Source organism: Lonchura striata, chromosome 8 (assembly GCF_050655825.1).
Source record: "Lonchura striata isolate lonStrDom1 chromosome 8, ASM5065582v1, whole genome shotgun sequence".
Classification (NCBI taxonomy): Eukaryota; Metazoa; Chordata; class Aves; order Passeriformes; family Estrildidae; genus Lonchura; species Lonchura striata.
Genome location: NC_140710.1, coordinates 6554541 through 6573050, shown reverse-complemented (window position 1 = coordinate 6573050; position 18510 = coordinate 6554541). Strand labels below are relative to the sequence as shown.

Below are 18510 nucleotides of genomic sequence, written 5' to 3'. Positions count from 1 at the left end.
AGCTTCTGTAGAGCAAACATATATCACAAAACTTCTCAAATGTCTCTCAAGAACTCGGTCAGTTGAAGAACACAAGACTAACTCAAGCTGACACAGCTTATTTCCAAAGTTTTTTAATAAACCCCATCATCAAGCTTTCAAAATGCTGACTTCCAGAAACTAGGATGAGGCAAATCTATTCACATCCTGTTTCCTTCAGCTCTTTCCTAAGGACCTGCCACTGCTGTAGAAAAGACATTAGGCCAGCTGGGTCTTCAATCTGAGCTGATATGGCACCTTTGGTATTTGCTCACACAAACAACCTGACCTTTAGAAAAAAAAATTATAGAAGTGACTCAGTGTTCTTGTCTTTACAAATTGTTTTCCGCAATAGATAAAATATGAAACTTATATAAAGTAACCCAAGGGCTAACGTGTTCTGTTCTAGTTTCAAAATGTCTCTTAAGAACTTCAGCTTTAATGAATTATCTTTTGAAAGCATTAACTACTGCTGTGCAACAAAGACCTGCTCAACCAGTCAAACATAGAGGACCAGTAGATGACTATTTCAATAGACCAAACAACATGTCATGCATACATGAGGTCTCTGATTTCCTCTTTGAGCAGTTTCTTTTTACAATTGCACATTAACTAGTCAACTCTAAAAAATGGGCTTAATTAGTAGGTATCAATCCAGCCAGTAAGCATGTCATTTCCTTTCATCCAAATAATGAGGGACGAGTAAAATGTTAGGTACTTCCCCAGGCCTTTTATTCTAGTTCCTACAGTAGTTAAAGGAAAGGACTCATCTAATGGCTGCCCCATATATGCACAAATTTATTCACTGACTAGAAAAATATGAAATCCTATCAAAGTTATGCCATGTAGTTCCTTCAAAAAGCTACCTTGTGCTTCTGGTATGGAAGTGTGTGAAAACTAGGCTTGCAATGGTAACTGAATCCTAAGAACTGTCCAAATACAGAGGAAAACTCTACCTTTTCAGGCTTTCCAGCTCAAACACAGTATTTTCAAGACCCCTTAACACATGAAGCAAATGGCTCAAATGCTCATCCTCTCCCACACCTCCCTCCACACAGAAATAGGAACTCAGTAAGTGTAAAGTTTACTGTAAATTACCCTTGCTTACCAAGGTATATTAGCCATGTGGTGTTTTCAATAAAACGATTTTCACGGTATCTTTCAATGAAAGCCCATTTTTTAACCTTTGAGGTGTGTATATAATTAATAATTTCAATATTATAATTAGTACTGGTTGTCATGGCATTTGAAAAAGGATCCTACAGCTACCACCTCTCAATCTGTTTCAGTGACCTACTAACCCAAATACCTATATGAATGGACTGATGGAAATGGTGACAAGATTACTACGATGTGAAGAGTCTTTTCAAGACAATTGAATAAAAAAAACAGAATAAACCTCTTTCTAAAGATAAATTGCTACTCCAGTGGTAAATTATTCAGGTTCCTACAGCAGGAGTGTAATGCACACAAATCACAGTCAAAGTAGTCTCTTTCTTTTCTATAAATGTCAGTTAGTATTTCTAATTAACTACCTGCCCTCACATTGGAGAAATCAACTGATTTTTCCATGAAGAGCTATCAATGGGAATATCCAGGTTATGCTTCTAAAAGGACACTTCTCTTACTCCAACTTCTTATTTCTGGCTCAGGAACCCACTTCACCTTCAGTTTAAAGGCTAGTAAATCAAATTAGGTTCTGATAAACCTGAACTTTGGGATGACAACTGAGCCTAAACATATCTAAATAAATTAAACTCCAAAAACCCACAATCCACAAAAATCCTACAAGGATTAAAAGGAATTCTAACCAAAATGCAAATTAAGAGGCCTCACAAGTATGAACTTCAGTATCCTACAGTGTCCTAAAGGCCTCTTTTTTACACTGAAAACCAGTCCTGTTATCTATTTTAAAATTTAACTAAAGATACAGTAACCTATATCCATTAAAACAGGTCAGGTGAAGCAGTGCTGAGCATCTGGGCACCTGACTATTAGAAACCCAGCAGAGCCCACTTTTAACTAAAGACACCCAGCAGGAGGTATGATTAAACAAACCTGTCTATCCCAAACCCTGATTTCCAGCCTCTAGAGTACTGGATTTCCTTCCAGCTTCTGTGGAGAGATCTGCAGAGCTTAGATCAGTACCCACTGCACTCAACATTCTACGGAGAGGCCACACTAAATAGAGGTTTTGGTTTGAGTAAGACTGAGGCTTAAACTCAGATAGATCTGAACATATGTATATATGTATATCCAGGTATAGTATATAGGGAGAGCTTCTGATGAAAATGTACACCTCCAAGAACTTTAAATCTTTGGAAAGTGTCCTTCAGCTTTTGTTCAAACTTTGACTGGAACTCTCTTCAGCAACAACCTTTTGTTGAGGACCTTGTTCCAAATTCCCAACCACTCCACTGAAAGCCTGCAAAGAAAGCAAGAACAGCCCTTTCTGCCCCAGCACCCTAATGACAAAACATGTCTTTTTCTTTCAGAAATCAGTATTAAAGACATGCACTTTGAGATTTGTTCAGAACCCACAGTGAGTGGTTTATCCTTACAGAAATGTTTGAAACACTTTCCAGCCCCCACCACAAGTCACAGACCAGGGCCAGAATCAAAGGTACTGACTTGAAGCTATTCCTGTATCTGCCTACCTTTTCCACCCATCAAATCTTTATACTGGCAATTACCTAAAACTACAGAAAACCTGAGCCACCATGCCAACAAGCACAGAAGCAAAGCTCACTTAGCACCCACTGAAAAAAGAATACAAATGTAAATTCTGCACACACTGTTTGTCAGTGAAAACTGTTCACAACTGAGATAATCTTCGACAGGGCTGAAGCAGACAGGAACCAAAAAAAAAAAAAAAAAAACAAACAAAAAAAAAAAAAAAAAAAAAAAAAAACAAAAAAAAACAACCAAGCCAAATACTCTATCTTGTTAGTTATTTAACAGTACTGCGTTAACCTCCAGGTGAAAGGATTCTCAGTTTCTTTAAATTTTGCCATTCCAGAAGGAAATAAGTAGATTGAATTACAATTAAATCTTCAAAAATAAACAAACCAAAAAGTAATAAACTGATCTATCACTGTCATGGTCAATTTTATAATTTAAAGCACAATCATTTAGCATGCTTTTTCACTTTGCTGCAATTGATGGCAATGAGGCTCTTCCTTCCCAATTCCCCCTTGTTCCTCCCATAAATCTGTTTTAATGAAAGAGATTGACACAAGTTGAAGTTGAAAAAAAAAAGACATTTTTATACACAAGTGTGTGAATCACACAAAAGTAGTCTATTGTCCACTTTTAAAAAAAATTTGGGAAAGGGAAAAAAAGCACACATTCATTGTTTCACAATGAATACAGATGAAAGAGGGGAGAAGAAAACTACTAGAAATAAATTGTCTCAATGAAAGCAAGGATTTTTGAATTCTGTCATTTCACTTTGAAATCCTCCCACCCTGACCAAATCCTGAGATACTTACTTGGTCAATAAAAAAATGTTAATTCTTTTAAAAATTTCCTCCTGAAGCTCCAGAGTGCCAGATATTCTTGTAATACATGGACACACAGGAGTTGGCAACCCCACAATACTGCAACCTTAGGCCCACTCCACATTTAAGATTGTTGTGAGGACAAGCACACAGCGTGAATTAAGTGGTCCTATAGGTGGACATAACTTATAATGCCAGAAAGATATTCTTGCTAGTTTTAGTTCCAATCCAAAGTGAAGCTGTATAAGCAAAAGCAAAAATGCTAGTGAGCAAAAACATCAGTATCTGACACTTCTGCCAATACTCAAACTCTGGGAATGAAGACCAATCTATGTCAATTAAATGAAGCTCTGTGCAACTAAATTTTACAATTTAAAAAGAAAAAAAAAAAGTTTTATTTATAGTGAAAAGTACACCCCAAACTGCAAGAGATCATCAGTATATTTGTACCATGTGAGCACCTGGGTATCCCACTGAAGATGGGAGCACACTTTGCAGTTAAACACAACAAACAACGAAACAGTTGTTTAAAAATTTGTTGATATTATATGCCCTTATTTCCCTCAGTATGTGAAGTATGTTGCAACATCACTTACCAACTGACATGAAGCTACCTTTTTGAAGAATTTACACTGCTAAAACAAGCTGTTGTGTTTTTCCTATGGAGTTTTTCCTTTATGCCAATGACACTTTGTGGAGAAGTTCTGAATTGCATTTAGAAAAAAGCTAAAACTTGTTTGTGCACTGAACTCCACATCAGCTACTTTCACTGAAAACAATCAGGCTACTCATGTACAAAGCAAAGCTTCTGCATAATCTTTCCTAAGTGTGGGCTTAAGAAGGAAAAGTTAGGCAGGTTGCTTATACAGCCCACATGCATGAATACGTATTTTGTGCTCCCTGGGTAGCAAACAGTAGCCTCATTAAAAGGGAGAGGAAAAGAAAATAATTATAAACCACATAGAACAGGCTTAAATTGTTTTGAGACATTAGGCAAAAATATTTTGGTAGATCACTCACTGTGCCTTACTCTCTACTTAAAATATTTCATCAAATTCCATGGGTTTATGTGTGTGTGTATATATATATATATATATATATATATATATATATATATATATATACACATATATATATATATGTACACAAAATACTTTTAAAAAATAAGTCATTCTCTTTGGTACCTCCAAATGCAGCAGTAACCTAGTACTACAATCAGAGCTAAAAAGAAACTATCAAATACAAGTTCCTGCTCTAGCTGAAACCCAAGACAAAATCCCTAATAACTCTGGAAGACATAAAATAAATCCATGAAAGCTTCACAAAAGCATCAAGCATCAGTAAAATTATGATTTCTTTTTGTTTTTTAAATGGAAGAGAAAACCCTTTCAGGCTTCAGAAATTTAAAGACCACTACTCTATCCCCCTTAAACACAACTTGGGAAAAGTGAAGGTGAAATGGTGATGGAAGTTTCCCTCCCAATTTAATTCACCAAAGATTAGCTGAACTAAACTATAAAGAATTGCTTTTGAAATTTTCATTGTGTGCAATTTTCTTCAACAAGACACCTCACATAAACATAGAAGATGGCAGCAGAACTCTGAGAACATATTTATTAATTAAAATGTACAGAAAATATAGAAGGGAAAATAATGCAGAATTACTTTGCACATAATGTTTTATTCTCCATTTTAAATTCTTAGTGAGTGAGTTGCAAATTCCACCAAGTATTTAAAAGACCCAAAAATCTTTACTGTTTTGTAACAGTCTACAGATACAAGGCCTAATAATGACTGACATTGTCCTTTGCTAATCTGAATCTTTAACAGCATGACAATGAACAGTTTAGTACTTCAAAATCAGGTAGATACTTGATATTATCTTAAAAAGAAATACAATGAAACAGGAAAACAAAGCTGTCTGCTGAAACACAAGAGGAAAATGTTTGGGTTCTTTTTAAATAAGGATTGGTATATGATAAAATATTTCCTGTGTCCTAGGTTCAGACATATTATGTCATCCACCCTTGATCTAAAACTGGCTTCTGTGACTCCACCACCCACCTGCAAGTTTGCAATGATACTTACTTGTCTTCATGGTACCAAACACTGAAGTTGCTCTTACACTTTTATTAATGGTTTCAAAATCCAAGCACAACAATACTGGAAAATAGCAAAAAACACCTTGGAAAGCGTAAATTTCTATTAAAAATTGTATTAAACAAACAATCGTACATTCACCAGCCACTAATTTCATCATCTGGGATTCCTGATTGCAAGTTCAGGTGATAATGTGGGATCCCATAAGAATCTGTTCCCACTGGTATGAATGCAGAATTGGGGTCCCAGTCTCCCACAGTGTGCATTTCCTGGAAAAATTCCTTTGTGAAATCCCAGCCCTAAAGCTGGGATGTCATCCCTTATATACACAAAAGTACCTCCAAGTACAACAAAGTAGTATCAATATAGAAACATTGGTAAGCATTTTAATGAATACAGGTGCAAGATATGGGGTACAGGAGGGGATGACAGTTCCCTGTCACCAGCTGGGAACTCCATGAGTAACACCAGTGAGATACCAGGTACCTTTTGCAACAGCGGAATTATTTAATTACATAATACACAGGAATTACTGTGCACACTACAGTCATCCTACCTGTAGTTCCAAAGAAACACACACAGAGAATGAATTTCAGGGATTACTTTTTTTTTTTTTTCTTTTCAATTAAACAAAATAGTTTCACTGCCAACAGTCTTTTAAGAAGCTGAACATACAGATAGCAGTTTTACAAATTAACCCAAGAATATACGGGTGCCTACCCATGTAAGAACAACCACTGCAAATGGACAGAGCTTAAAAAATGGATGAATTTAAAAGAAAATATTAAAAAGGCATATTCAAATATTATCTGGTTCCCTTCCCAGATGTGTTTGGCTCCCCCCATTATTTCAAATGCAGGTATCTCTACTTTTTTACTTGGTCTTAGAAAAACAATATAAAACAAGCAATATTAAGAAGCAATATACACTCCTAAACACATCATTTTCATTTACGGAAAGATTTTATTCTGGGGATAAGATTTAGAAGTCTGAAGTTAAATTACAACCCTTTTGCAGAGAGAAGGAAAGGTAACAAACAACTTTGAAGAGGATATTCCTCCCTTCTACACAAACACACTTGTTTGGAATGGGGTGGGAAGAGCTTTACCGTCATCACAACAGTCATAGGCTGAGGCAACCATGGAGTTTAGTGTTGATGCTGGAATGGAAACACCTCTGTTCAGCACTAATCTGTAGTACCAGCAAGTGATTCACTACAAACACTGTGACAAATCATGTGGACTGGTGAGTTTTGTAGCCTCCCTGGCATCTGCCTCTTCCAAGTGAGCTGCCTCACAGCTGTCCCAGGGCCTGGGTGGTTGCAGAGGGTAGGAACAAGCAAAGTGGATGAAAAAAGCTTTATTTTATTGATTAAAAAACTGGAACTCTCTAAGTTAAAGAAGACATTTTGTTCACGCACCTTGAGAGAAGAGGGCACACGCTCCCCATTTCTGACAAACAAGAAAGAAGGAAAGCGAGAGCGGAGGCTTCAGAGGGTGGAGGGCTTCACACCCACCACCCGGGACCTCCCCACAAAGAACAAGCAGCACAGCAACGAGGAGAAAGAGAAAAGCAGCGAGAGGCCACGGCTGTGTGGCGGCGGCTTGAAATTTACCTGGAAATCAGCCAATATCATTTCTCGGTCCATGTTGGACGCCATTGCAGCCAGCTGCGTCCCGGCTCTGCTCGGACCCGCGCACCTGGAGCCGCAGCCGCGGGGAGGACGGGGCAGGGCGGGAGCTCAGGAGCTCATGGAGGCGCCGCGCTGCGCTCGGGCTCCCGCGGCGCCCCCGGGCTGCCCCTGCCGGGGCCGAGGAGGGGAGGAGGCAGGAGAGCGGCGGGCCGGGCGCGGGGCCGGGAGCGGGCAGCGCTGCCTCAGCCGCTGGCCCGGGAAGGAGGAGGAGGAGGAGAAGAAGGAGGAGGAGGAGGAGGAGGCAGCGCCGCTCCCCGCCTGCCTCCACAGCGCCGGTGTCGCACATTTTGCCTGTCATTGAGGTCGCAAAGAGGCGCTTTGCGGCCGCCACGTGACTGCCCGCCTGTCAAGCGCTCCCGGAGCCGGGGGCGGGACCGCGCCGAGCCGGGACCGGCCGGACCCCGCGCCGGGCGGCCCCGGGGCGAGCGGGGAGCGCCGGCCCGCGCCCTGCCCGCCGCAGCCGACGCAGCCTCGCGGCCCGTGCCGGGGCTGGCGGCGCCCTGGGCCCGGCCGCGCCGCGGGGTGTCCCGGCTGGGCTCCGCCGCCGGCTGCGGCCTAACGGGTCTGCGGGGAGCCGGCTGCAGCCGTCCCCGGGCGGAGCGGGGAAACGCGGGCCGGTGCAGCTGCCGGGCGGAGCGCGGCCCTGCCTCTCTGTGCCTGCCATCCATCCACCCACCCACCCCTCCATCCATCCCTCCTTCCTTCCTGCCCCTCTCCCTCCATCCCTCCGGACCGCGCTGGTTGCGGTGGATGCAGCGGCTCGCCCCCGGCGCGGTTCGCGTCCCCTCCGCCCCGCCGCGACACGGAGCCCGCCCGGTGCCCGCGCCCCCGGGAGGTGCCCTACACCGCCCGGCGCTCGGGGAAGCGCCGACATTTCCACCAGGTTCCGGCTTGGCTTAAAAGAAGCAAATTAATTTTTCGCAGGTTTTTCTGAGCCAACACATCGTGATCTGCACTGCGGCCCTCGCTCAGGCTTAGCACTCCAGCACTGTAAGATGCAATTCTATTCTATACCGCAAATAAATCTGCTTTAAGTAATGCAAATCTGACTGTAACTGATGCTTCCTAAGTCTGCCTCCTACAACCTGATGTTCACGTACCCCTTTAGCAGCGACATAAAACACATTTGGACGCCAACTTGCCAATTAGTCCAGCATGTTTTGCTCTGCTTCTTTATGTGTCCAGTGAGTGTCGTAGCTGAGGTCACAGATGCACCAAGCAGCTTTCCTGTCAGCTAACAACGCTACGTTCTGGTACCTTTGAATCACGGTATTTTGCCGGGTTTAGGAAGCAGCGTTCTTTATTGTTTCTCCCGTCCATCCGCGAGGGTCACGGCGGTGTCGCGGACGCTGCGCGCTCCCCGCCGCCGCTGGCCCCGGGCCGAGTGCGGGGGCAGCCCGGCGCCACCGCGGACAAACGCTGCGTGCGGAGGGGAAAGCTCAGCTGTGCCTTCAGGAGAGTCCGGGATGCCAGGAGAAACCCTGGGAATGGTTCGGAGCCTGCTGCGGACGCTGCTGGCGAGCGCGGCGCCTGGGCAGGGCGGCGGCGGCGCTCCGGGCGGGCTGAGGCCGCACGGAAACGCCACTAACGAGGCGAAGCCACAGAGTCAGAGAAGCTGGGCTTTACATTTTGCCGTCTTCCTGCTCTAGTTTGTGTTGGCAGGGCTCACCAGAAAGTTTTTATTGCCCGCTGACGTGAGCTTAACAATGCGAGCTCCCCAGCACCGACCGGAGGGATGATAAATTAATTGCCCTCACACCTGCACCTTTTTTTTTTCCCCCCCAGTTTGATGTTACAGATAGTTCTGTACTAAGTACGAGGTATGGTGCAATGCCAGGGACAGCCTATGCTAAATTACAAACAAATCCACCCACACATTGCTAGAGAGTAACTATAATAAAGGCTGAAAAGCAAGTCTTAGCAATTGGATAAAAGCCAATTAATTCCTGGCACAAATTTAAACTATAGGTACGTTGTCAAGATTAGTTGCACGGCGTTCATGTTATTACAGTCATATTTTAAATAGTGATATCTATATTAGATCAAAACAGGAAGGATTTGATCCAAAACATGAAGAAAAGGTGAAAAGCTGCACGTGCCCATCTCAGGAAGTTCACATTCAAGTCACAGCTAAAGTTTCTGTTTGCCTTCTCACAGCTTCTCTGAGCTATTCGAGGTGGGTTTTATCCTCCAACGAGTGACAGATAAATTAGGGAGCCGATTATTTTACTCCTTATAATGCTCGGTGATAATATCTCCCTCCAGAAGTGGTTTGTTGTTGGTTTCTTGGGGTTTTTTTTTCTGCTGATTCTGGAGCCGATTGGGACAAATCTCTCTGTTTTAGGTGGAGTATCTTTATCACTCATGAGATGAGATGATCAGGATTAATGACCTGCTTTCTGCAAAGACTTTTGACAGACCTGCACAGTAGAGGAAGTTTGATGGCATTTTCTGGCCAGGCAGCTTTACTTGCAGGAGGCCTGCAGCACTCCAGCTACACCTCACTTAATTATTTTGCTATGCGGCGTGATTAACAGAAGATCGAAGTTTTATTCTGAACCACAAACCAACAAAAAATAGGATGACACAGTTGTAGTATTTGCAGGTCTAATTTTGAACAAAGTTAGCAACAGGTAACACTACCAAAGCCTGTGGATTTTAGGCAGTAATTAGTCACAAAGTAAGTAATTTATAAGCCATCTGTCTGAATATTCCAAGTTTTACATATAAATTCCCTCTTTTTTTCTTTGCAGAAAAGCAACTGTATCTGAATAAACAGATGCTACTTGCATACATATGCATACATAACTTTGAGGGAAGTTATAATTTATATTTTTGCTTTTTAAAAATGGAAAAAAAAAAAAGAGGGAAAAAATGAGGGGAGAAAAAAGCACTATTGCTTCTGGACGAGAATTATCACAATGAGGCCCTTAAAAATAGACGTGTTTTTCCTCTCCTTTATGGGAATGGGAGTGGAGGGTCAGTTGATAAACTGAACAAAGTTGTTTTCCGTGCTTGGTGTGTAGGCAGCTCACACTTGTCACCTTTGTAATATTCGCGAACAAGCATGGATGGGGGAATCAGTACAGGAAAATACAATTGCAAAGCAAAAAGCAACCGAAGCTGAGAGGAAAGCCGGACAGAGAAGTCTGGCTTCGTTCAGCTGCAGATCCACTGCTGCAGACCCGGCTCTGACGGCGGTGCCGCGGCCGCCTCCGGTCCCTGCCCGGCTGCCGCGGCAGGTTCCCCCCGCAGGGCAGTGCTGGAGGAGCTGCAACCACCACAGGTTCCCTCCCTAACGCACCTCCCCGAGCTGCCTCACGCCTGTTTACGTTCAAAATCACTTTCCCGTGGCGTCCACGCAGAAAACAGACGTGCAGATTGCCCTGCGAGCGATGGGTTACGTGTGCTTATCAGGGAGCCATGACATTGCTGCTTACCTCTCGGAGGGTTCGCTTGGCAGAACGCAGTCCTCCGAGGGTCCCTGAAACCTAAAGCAATCCAGCCATTAAAGCACTTTAAGACCCTAAATACTGTTAGGCAGAGTGGCGGTGGCATCCCCGTCCTGTACCGTCCTCTCTTCTTCGCCCTGGGAAGGAAAAGCAAAGTCCTCGCGTCCTCTTGGTGCCCGGGCGCGGTTCCCCTTCAAAATGGCACTTTCGAATCAATCAAGGACACCAGGAACGCGGGAAGCAAGGAGTGCTGCCGTGGACGGTCGCCTTCCACCGTTAAGACAACTTGACATTGACCCTTCATCCTTGACCTTGTCCTCGGGATGAGAGAGGCGCCCGCGCCGCTGCCCGGGCGACCCGAGCGCGGAGCCGCTGCCTGCGGGGTGCCGAGCGAGGGCGAAGGGGCCGGGGCCGGGGCCGGGACCGGCTCCGCTCCCCCCGCGGGCAGGTGGAGACCGCCCGGGAGAAGCTCCGGGAGAAGCTCCGGGCAGCGCCGTGGCAGAGGCCGCCCTCCCGCCTGCCAAGCTGCCCCGATCCCGCTCCTCCCGCCGGGGTGCGGCGGCTCCCGCTGCTGCAACCTCCTTTTCCTTTCATTTCCCCCCCTCTAGGCCTCAGCAGCGCTGCTCCTAAAAGCAGCCGGGCCGTGCTGGCTGTGGCGGAGCCGTGCCCGGGCTGCGCGGCGAGGGGACGGCACCGGGCGCCGCGGAGCTGCGGCGGCGGCCGGAGCGCGGCGGGGCCGGGCGAGGGGCGGGCGGGAGCCGCTGCAGGCCTTCCTGCCCGAACTCCGCCGCGCCTCCTTAAATCTCTGCCGTTAAAATGTGGGCGGGTGTTTCAACTCAAAAAGCGCTCAAATTTTTTTTCTTTTCAAAAAAAGCTGATGAGGTTAAAAAAAAAAAAAAAAAAAAAAAAAAGAAGGGAAAAAAAAAAAAAAAAAAGAAGAGAGAAACCGGCTTCGTGTCCTTAGGAAACAGAAGTAGCGATTGTTTGTGCTTAAAAAAGGGGGAGCGCAAAGCCGCGGGCGGAGGCGGCGGCCGCGGACCGGCAAGTGCAGCTTTATTTCGCGAAGTTGGAAGAGGAGGCGAGCGGGGCTGTCAGTGCGGCTGCGAGCGCGGCCGGGCCGGGGCAGCGGCGGCACCAGCGCAGCCCCTGCCCCCGCCGGGAGCTCGCCCCGCGGCCGCGAGGGAGGAGCGGCTGTCCCGGGGAGCGCCCGGCGGAGCGCGGACGGCGGCGACGGGACCCCGGCGGAGCGAGCCCGGCGGAGGGACGACGGCGGAGACGGCTCCGCGCCGCGGCTCCTCCACGCCCTGAGCGCGGGCGGCGGTTCGCGGCAGCCCCCCCTTGCCGCCCGCCGCCCTCCTGGATGCTCCGGAGCCGCCGCCGCCGGGGGCGGCCGCCGGCCGGGATCGCGCCCGCCCGCTGCGCGGAGGCTGCGCGGGGCCGCGGCAGTGAAGCCGCCGCTGCTGCCGCGGGGAGCGAGAGCACCGAGGGAGCGAGCTGGGCGCCGGGACAGCCGCCGCCGCCGCGCCCGGCCCTCCGCGGGCGCGGCTCGTCCTTCGCTTCCCTGCTGGGCCCGGACTAAGCCGACGGAGAGGGATGAAGGGGGGATCCCGAGCGGGAGTTGGATGCACACTGCTACAGGAGACCTTTCCTCCGAGCTGCTGCTGCTGCTGCTAAGTTTCAGAAACCGGCTGTGAACAGGGTGGGTTGTCTTCTTCCAAGATCTCAGGTCTGAGTGAGTCTCCGGAGTACGTGTATATATGTTACCTATAACATATACAATACATTGCATAGCTGTTCATCTATTCCCCCCCTCCCCCCGCGAAAATGGCCAAAGTCTTTAATAAGAGTTACTCTATATGTGGAAGCAAAGAAATCTTGCTTCAAGTGGAGCTGCAGTTTTGCTGAATAATCACGTGTGAGTTAGGGGCGGGCTCTTGGCAAGGAGGTTTTTTACGAGTATTTACTACAAGGTCTTACTCCAGAAGATTAACCATCCCAATCCTTCTGTCAGTCTCCGATGCCATGCCTGGTTAAAAAAAAAAAAAAAATCTCATCTTTTTTCCGATCGTCAGTCACCCTAAAGAATGGCCGAGCCTTCTGGGAACGAGCTGGCGTCCGCGGCTGCCAAGGGGGACCTAGTGCAACTTACTAATTTGTTGCAAAAGAATGTAAACGTCAATGCACAAAATGGATTTGGGAGGACTGCGCTGCAGGTTGGTATCCAGAGAGGGAGAAAATATTTCATCACTGGTACCTACGTGACCCGGGTTTCCAAAAAAGACAACGTTTTAAGCAGGCTGGTGGATGAAATTCGAGTGGTTTTTCAAACTCGTTGGATGCCATATTTTATAACTTTAGTGGCTCCAACTCCCTAAAATGACGTACTTGAAATAAAACTGGTCAAAACCATTCTTTCAATCGGGGCTCACCCTCAATGTCAAACGGGCTACGAGTTTGCTAATATTTTGTAACTTCGTGGGGAGGAGGCAAGGAGTGAGAGAGCTGAGATGAAAAGAAATCAGCTTAGGTGAGCAGGATTTCATAGCAGGTCTGTAAACACAAATGTTCTGTTCTCTGAAGCTTAGGATTTTTATCTTTTTTTCTTCCTTTTTTTTTTTTTTTTTTTTTTTTTTCCTGCAATGTGCTTTTAAAGCGTGGCTCGTCTGGCTTCTGGGGTTTGCTGTGGATGGTGCTTTTCCTTTCTGCTCTGTTTGTGGGAATGACCTTTCTCATTGGGAATCATGCTGCTCAGAAGCGAGGACCTCCGATGTACATTAAGAGCTAGCCCTGCGAGCCAGGGTTCCAGCTGAATCACTTGCTTTTTCATTCATATTTAAGACTTTAAAATTTGCTTTTTTCAGAGCGGCTAGCAGGGAGGGCACTGGTTCCAGTTATTTTCTTGCTGATCGTATAGGGTGCTGTGTCCTAATTTTTAACTGTGTAGTTGTGCAGGCAGGAGTTGGAACTCGTCCAACTGCTAACTATTGTAGCTGATGAAAGATTTTACTTTTAATAATATCAGATAATGATGGCAAAAAAGGCTAGAATACCTAACAAATAGTGAAATATGTGATTTATAAATCCAGAGGGAAAATAAATGTGGTTATTTATACTTAAGTTATGAGTAATGCAATGTGGAAGTGGAGCTATGGGTCTTTTTTATTTCACACATTAGTAAAATCGTTTTTTAACCCCTCTTCCCCCTTCCCCCAAAACCATGGTAATAATTTCTGATAGTGGATTTTTAAACAGCATAGAACCTGTGAATGTACTCGAGATATTTACAGCTTTTTGGCTTAACATCAAAATGTTAAAGCTGGAAAATGAGCACCTCTTGCTGATAATGCAGGAATGACCCTTTTTTGATAATTTTGCTGAAGCTGGAGATCTGTGAGCTCCTCGCTGTCCTGTTAACACCTAAATAGGGCATCGCATGGCAGTGCAGGCACTTGCAGCAACTTTTAAGAGAGTGAAAGGATTTAAATTAAAAACTTAGCCAAGCTAAATTCTTTAAGAAAGCAGGAAACATTTAGCTAGTTGATTTATCCTTGGGACAAGGGCTAAAAACTGATTTGTCCTACAGGAATGCTGGATATTTTTTTCTAAAAGCAGCTAACTGGCCATATCCTGAATTAAGGTATATTTTACACAATTACATAGCATCCAGCTATATTAAACATGCAGCTGTGCCCTAACGATACTTCTTAGGGATTATAACAACTGAGCTAATGAACCACCACAAAAACCAAAACAAGAGAATCTGTCGACTTATTTTCAATATGTATCATCCTGAAATGTGCTGTGGGTGCCTGGCCACGCTCGAAAGACTTCTCTGTCAGTGCACTCTGCAAGAGTGAGATAATCTCTCTGTAATCACTCTCTCAGTTAAAATGGAGAGAATGCTCCTATATTAATGTCAATGAATTTATATTTTTCCTCTGCATTTATGTTTAATTAAAACACTACTCGGCTTGTCTTGCTCTGTCCTTTTTATTTCTGGTGAAATGTACCTATGCAGGCCTCAAATACATCTCCTGCCCTTATGCTTTTCGTCAGACTTATTAAATTAAAGCTTTCTACTTCTTTGCCTCCCTTCCCACAAAACACAATTTTTCAAAATATAGGAGGCATTTGCTGTTCAGTTTTAGCCCATGGCCAAAAAGCCCCACTTTTTTTAGGATTTTCTCCCCCTCGCATCTTTAACTGAAGCCTTCAGTCCCCTGGCCTGAACACTGAAAACTCCCACTTAACACAAATATATGTTTTGAATTCACAAATAATACAGCCTGGGCTCTCGAAAAGAGATCAGAATGTCCGGTTTTTACTAAACACAGAGAAATCACAATGATCTTGTTTTCTTTTACACTGCTTCCATCTCTGCTAGAAGTGAAAGAAGTGGCTGGAAGTCAGGAGCTGGAAGCCTTGGGGCACAGAGAGATCTCTTTCCCTGAATCCCAGCCTGTCTTATCTGCACTTTTGCTGTCTGTGGTTATAATCTGCTGGGCTGCTTTACACTTCAAACGCTGTACATAAATGTATTTATTATATCTTGCTTTTCTTAAAAAAATTGATACATATTTTTCATCAGGAGAGATTTTCAGCAAACCTCTGTAGAAATTGTACCTTAAGCTAAATCTAATGCACTGTAATGCTTGTTTATGTTTGGGGGTTTTTTTTAATTAATCAAGAGTTTCAAATCAATGTGTGAATCTCTCTCTAAAGAAAGAGAAAAGAGTTGGGGTTTTTTCGAAATTTATACTTACAATGAGACTAGTTACAAGGACAGGAAAATACTGCCTATAGGTTAGAGATTACACAATATACATTACAGTGTTCATTTTTGGAAAGTGTGCAAACAAAAAATGAGGAATTACAAGGAAATCGGTGCTAGCAGTTAAGTTACAAATAAGAGAGATTTGTGTTCTAATTATGATAGTTTTATGGTGCAATTGAGAAAATTGAAAGAAGCATTTTCTTTTTTTTTTTTCCCTGAGAGAAACAGTCAGAAAATCCAATTATTGTTGTTGTTGTATTTTTTAAGGGATGTTTTAATGACAGAACGTAGCCACAGTTTACTTATAGAAAGGTTATGAAAGTATAATATAATATATTGATTTTAGAAAACAACTTCTGTAACTTTGAAACATTCCTTTTGACTTTTCCTTTTTGGGTGACCTGATGAAACATAAATATTGGGGAGAATAATTTCTTTTAACATTTATGTTTCTCAACAGATAGAGCTATGGTACAGTCCAAATGTTTGTTTTATGATAATGCACAGACAATGTAAACACCTGAAAGCTTGTAAAAACACATTCTACATTTGCTGTTGCTTAGGTAAAATATCTGTTCCTCAGAGACCCTATATTTGCTGTTTAACAAGATTAAACAGTAATGCAGAGGTGTCTCAATACTTAGGCAAATATAACTGAACTATACTTAATTTTTATATGTTAAGAAACTGAGATGACCTTCGTTAGGGGAAGAAAAAAAAAAAAGTTGTTATATCCCATTCTGTGCTATTTCAGGCATTAATTTTTCCGAGGCAGAAAGCTATGGCCACCGAAGTGATAACATCTTTCACAATTTCACCGAGTTCAGTGAGAAATACATGAGAAACGAGATGTTCTGGTGTGTCGTTAGTTCTGTAGCGAGTCTCTGTGTCTGCTTTAAATGAGAGTTGGGCTCTGACAGAAGCCAGGGATGAGGAGCGAGGACGGGAGGCAGTGCTGGAGCAAAGCCCCACCCGCGGTATCCAATTCTCTCTCTCTTTCGCAGGTGATGAAACTCGGGAACCCCGAGATCGCCCGGCGGCTGCTCAGTAACGGGGCGAACCCCAACCTGAAAGACAGTACCGGCTTCGCTGTCATCCACGATGTAGCCAGGGAGGGGTTTCTGGACACTTTGCAGACTCTGCTGGAGTTCAAAGCCGATGTTAACATTGAGGACAACGACGGCAACCTGCCCCTGCACCTGGCGGCGCAGGAGGGGCACGTGCGGGTGGTGGAGCTGCTGCTGGCGCTGCCCGGCTGCAAGGTGGGCCACCAGAACAAGCGCGGGGCCACCGCCTACGACCTGGCCAAGCTCTACAGGAGGGCAGCCGTGGTGGAACTGCTGGAGGCCAGCAGCGCCTTCCCCCCCAGCATGGACTGAACCCTGCCAGGACGGGGTCTCCTTTGGACGTGAGGGTGTGCAGACTTCTTGGGTTGTTTCCCATCCTTTTTAATAACGTTTTTTTGCCACAGTACTTTTTTTTTTTATTATTATTTTTTTTTCCCCCTGAACAGCTGGTAGTGTAAGTCTCAAGAAATTCCAGAGGTGGGTTTGTAGACAATGGAAACATTTTAAATCCATGCTCCGAGCAGTTTCCTATACCTTTCACTTTACACAGTACTCCCAGGCTCATCTGTGTGTATGTTGGTTGCTCATATCTAGGTTTCCAGTATCAACTTTTACGATTTATTTTAGGTCATCCGTATCAAGCCATTAATACAACAGCTACTATTCACATGCTTCATATTGCTGGACTTTTAAGAAAAGGAAATAGTTTACTGTGATTTCTCCCACCTCTCAATGCACCCCTCCCTTCTCCTCACTCCCCCCACCCCTCTTGGTCAGGCTCGAGAGTCTGAGGTCCTGTTTTAGATAAAAACATCCTTTTAATAAGGGGTCACCTGCAGCCCCTGCACAGGCAGAGCTGGAAGTCAAAGGCTGCGTGGCCTGAGGACAGTGGATGGCGCTTAGATGCTTTAGGCAGTAACTGTATTTTGTCACTAACAAGAGCTTGTAGAACTAGGTCACTTACTTTCTAAATGTAGATGACACTTTTCCTCTTTGTATATTTAAACTTTCACCAATCTGGTTTTGAATTTAGTTACCAGAAACAGTATAAGTGGTGTTTCTTCGATTGCCAGAGGTTTTAAACAGCTCAGTTTGGTAGTTCGTGTTTACTGTGCACTGCAGAAGTCGTTTTTTTTTTTTTTTAGTTTCAAAACAAGCAGCAGAAAACCATTGTCAAAGAGGACATGAAAGCTGCAATACAAGACTTCTGGTCGCTTGATCTGCTGATTGCAGTTAAGATGTTCTCTAAGTAATATTTGCTTTCCACCAACTATTCTTTTTTGTCTGGAAAGAAACTATTTTAATGACAGCATCTCACAAAACAAGAATATTGGAATAGAGTGACATTTAGGGAGCAGCACTTTAGATATTTGTGAAGTTAAGTTATTTCTTGCACCTAAAACACAATTTAACCATTGGAAATTTTCTATTGCAACAGAGAGTTGAGAGTATTCACCAGACTGAAACTCATTTGCCTTTCCAGCCCCAACAGGAGCTAACGATGCTCAGCACCATGTCAGGAAGGGTCTATTATTAAACTTTTAACATTTGTACAGGATCTACTTATTTGGCAGATGGGCAGTTTAAAGTGCTTCATTCTGAATAGTCTAAATTTCAGTCGTGCAAAGTAGAAGGTTTTAAATCAATGCAAAATGAGTACTACTTGGATACTACATTAAATAACACTTAAAAGAGGAGAGGGTTTAGTTTAGTTTTTAACTTTTTTTTTTAATTAGCCCCACAAAATCAGTTACTACATTTTCAAGTAAAAAAATTGCTGAAACTGTCTGTCACATTTACTATAAGCTCTGTCACACTGCTGTGTTCTGATTAAAAACCTCTGTGAAATATGAAAAATTGTGCTATGATCATTAATCGGAGCAGCACAGCACATAGGAAGCATTTT

General features: G+C 44.3%; 2 protein-coding genes across 5 annotated transcripts in view; one reads left to right on the top strand and one right to left on the bottom strand.

The window, feature by feature from the left end:
* The window catches only part of FAF1 (Fas associated factor 1), a 159924-nt gene extending 148450 nt beyond the window's left edge, over positions 1–11474 (bottom strand). Inside the window, exon 1 of one of the 4 annotated variants that reach the window (XM_085586271.1) lies at positions 8569–11474. In XM_085586271.1, the coding sequence (XP_085442397.1) occupies positions 8569–8631 (63 nt within the window). In that variant the 5' untranslated portion in view covers positions 8632–11474. The other 3 variants (XM_085586272.1, XM_085586273.1, XM_021529210.4) reach the window with 3 other exon arrangements.
* A 1362-nt stretch (positions 11475–12836) lies between these two features.
* On the top strand, positions 12837–18461 carry CDKN2C (cyclin dependent kinase inhibitor 2C). The gene is made up of 2 exons (XM_021530359.3): positions 12837–12976; positions 16542–18461. Exons 1-2 carry the CDS (start codon positions 12848–12850, stop codon positions 16914–16916), a joined length of 504 nt encoding a protein of 167 aa, XP_021386034.2. The 5' UTR covers positions 12837–12847; the 3' UTR covers positions 16917–18461.
* The last annotated feature ends 49 nt before the right edge of the window (positions 18462–18510 follow it).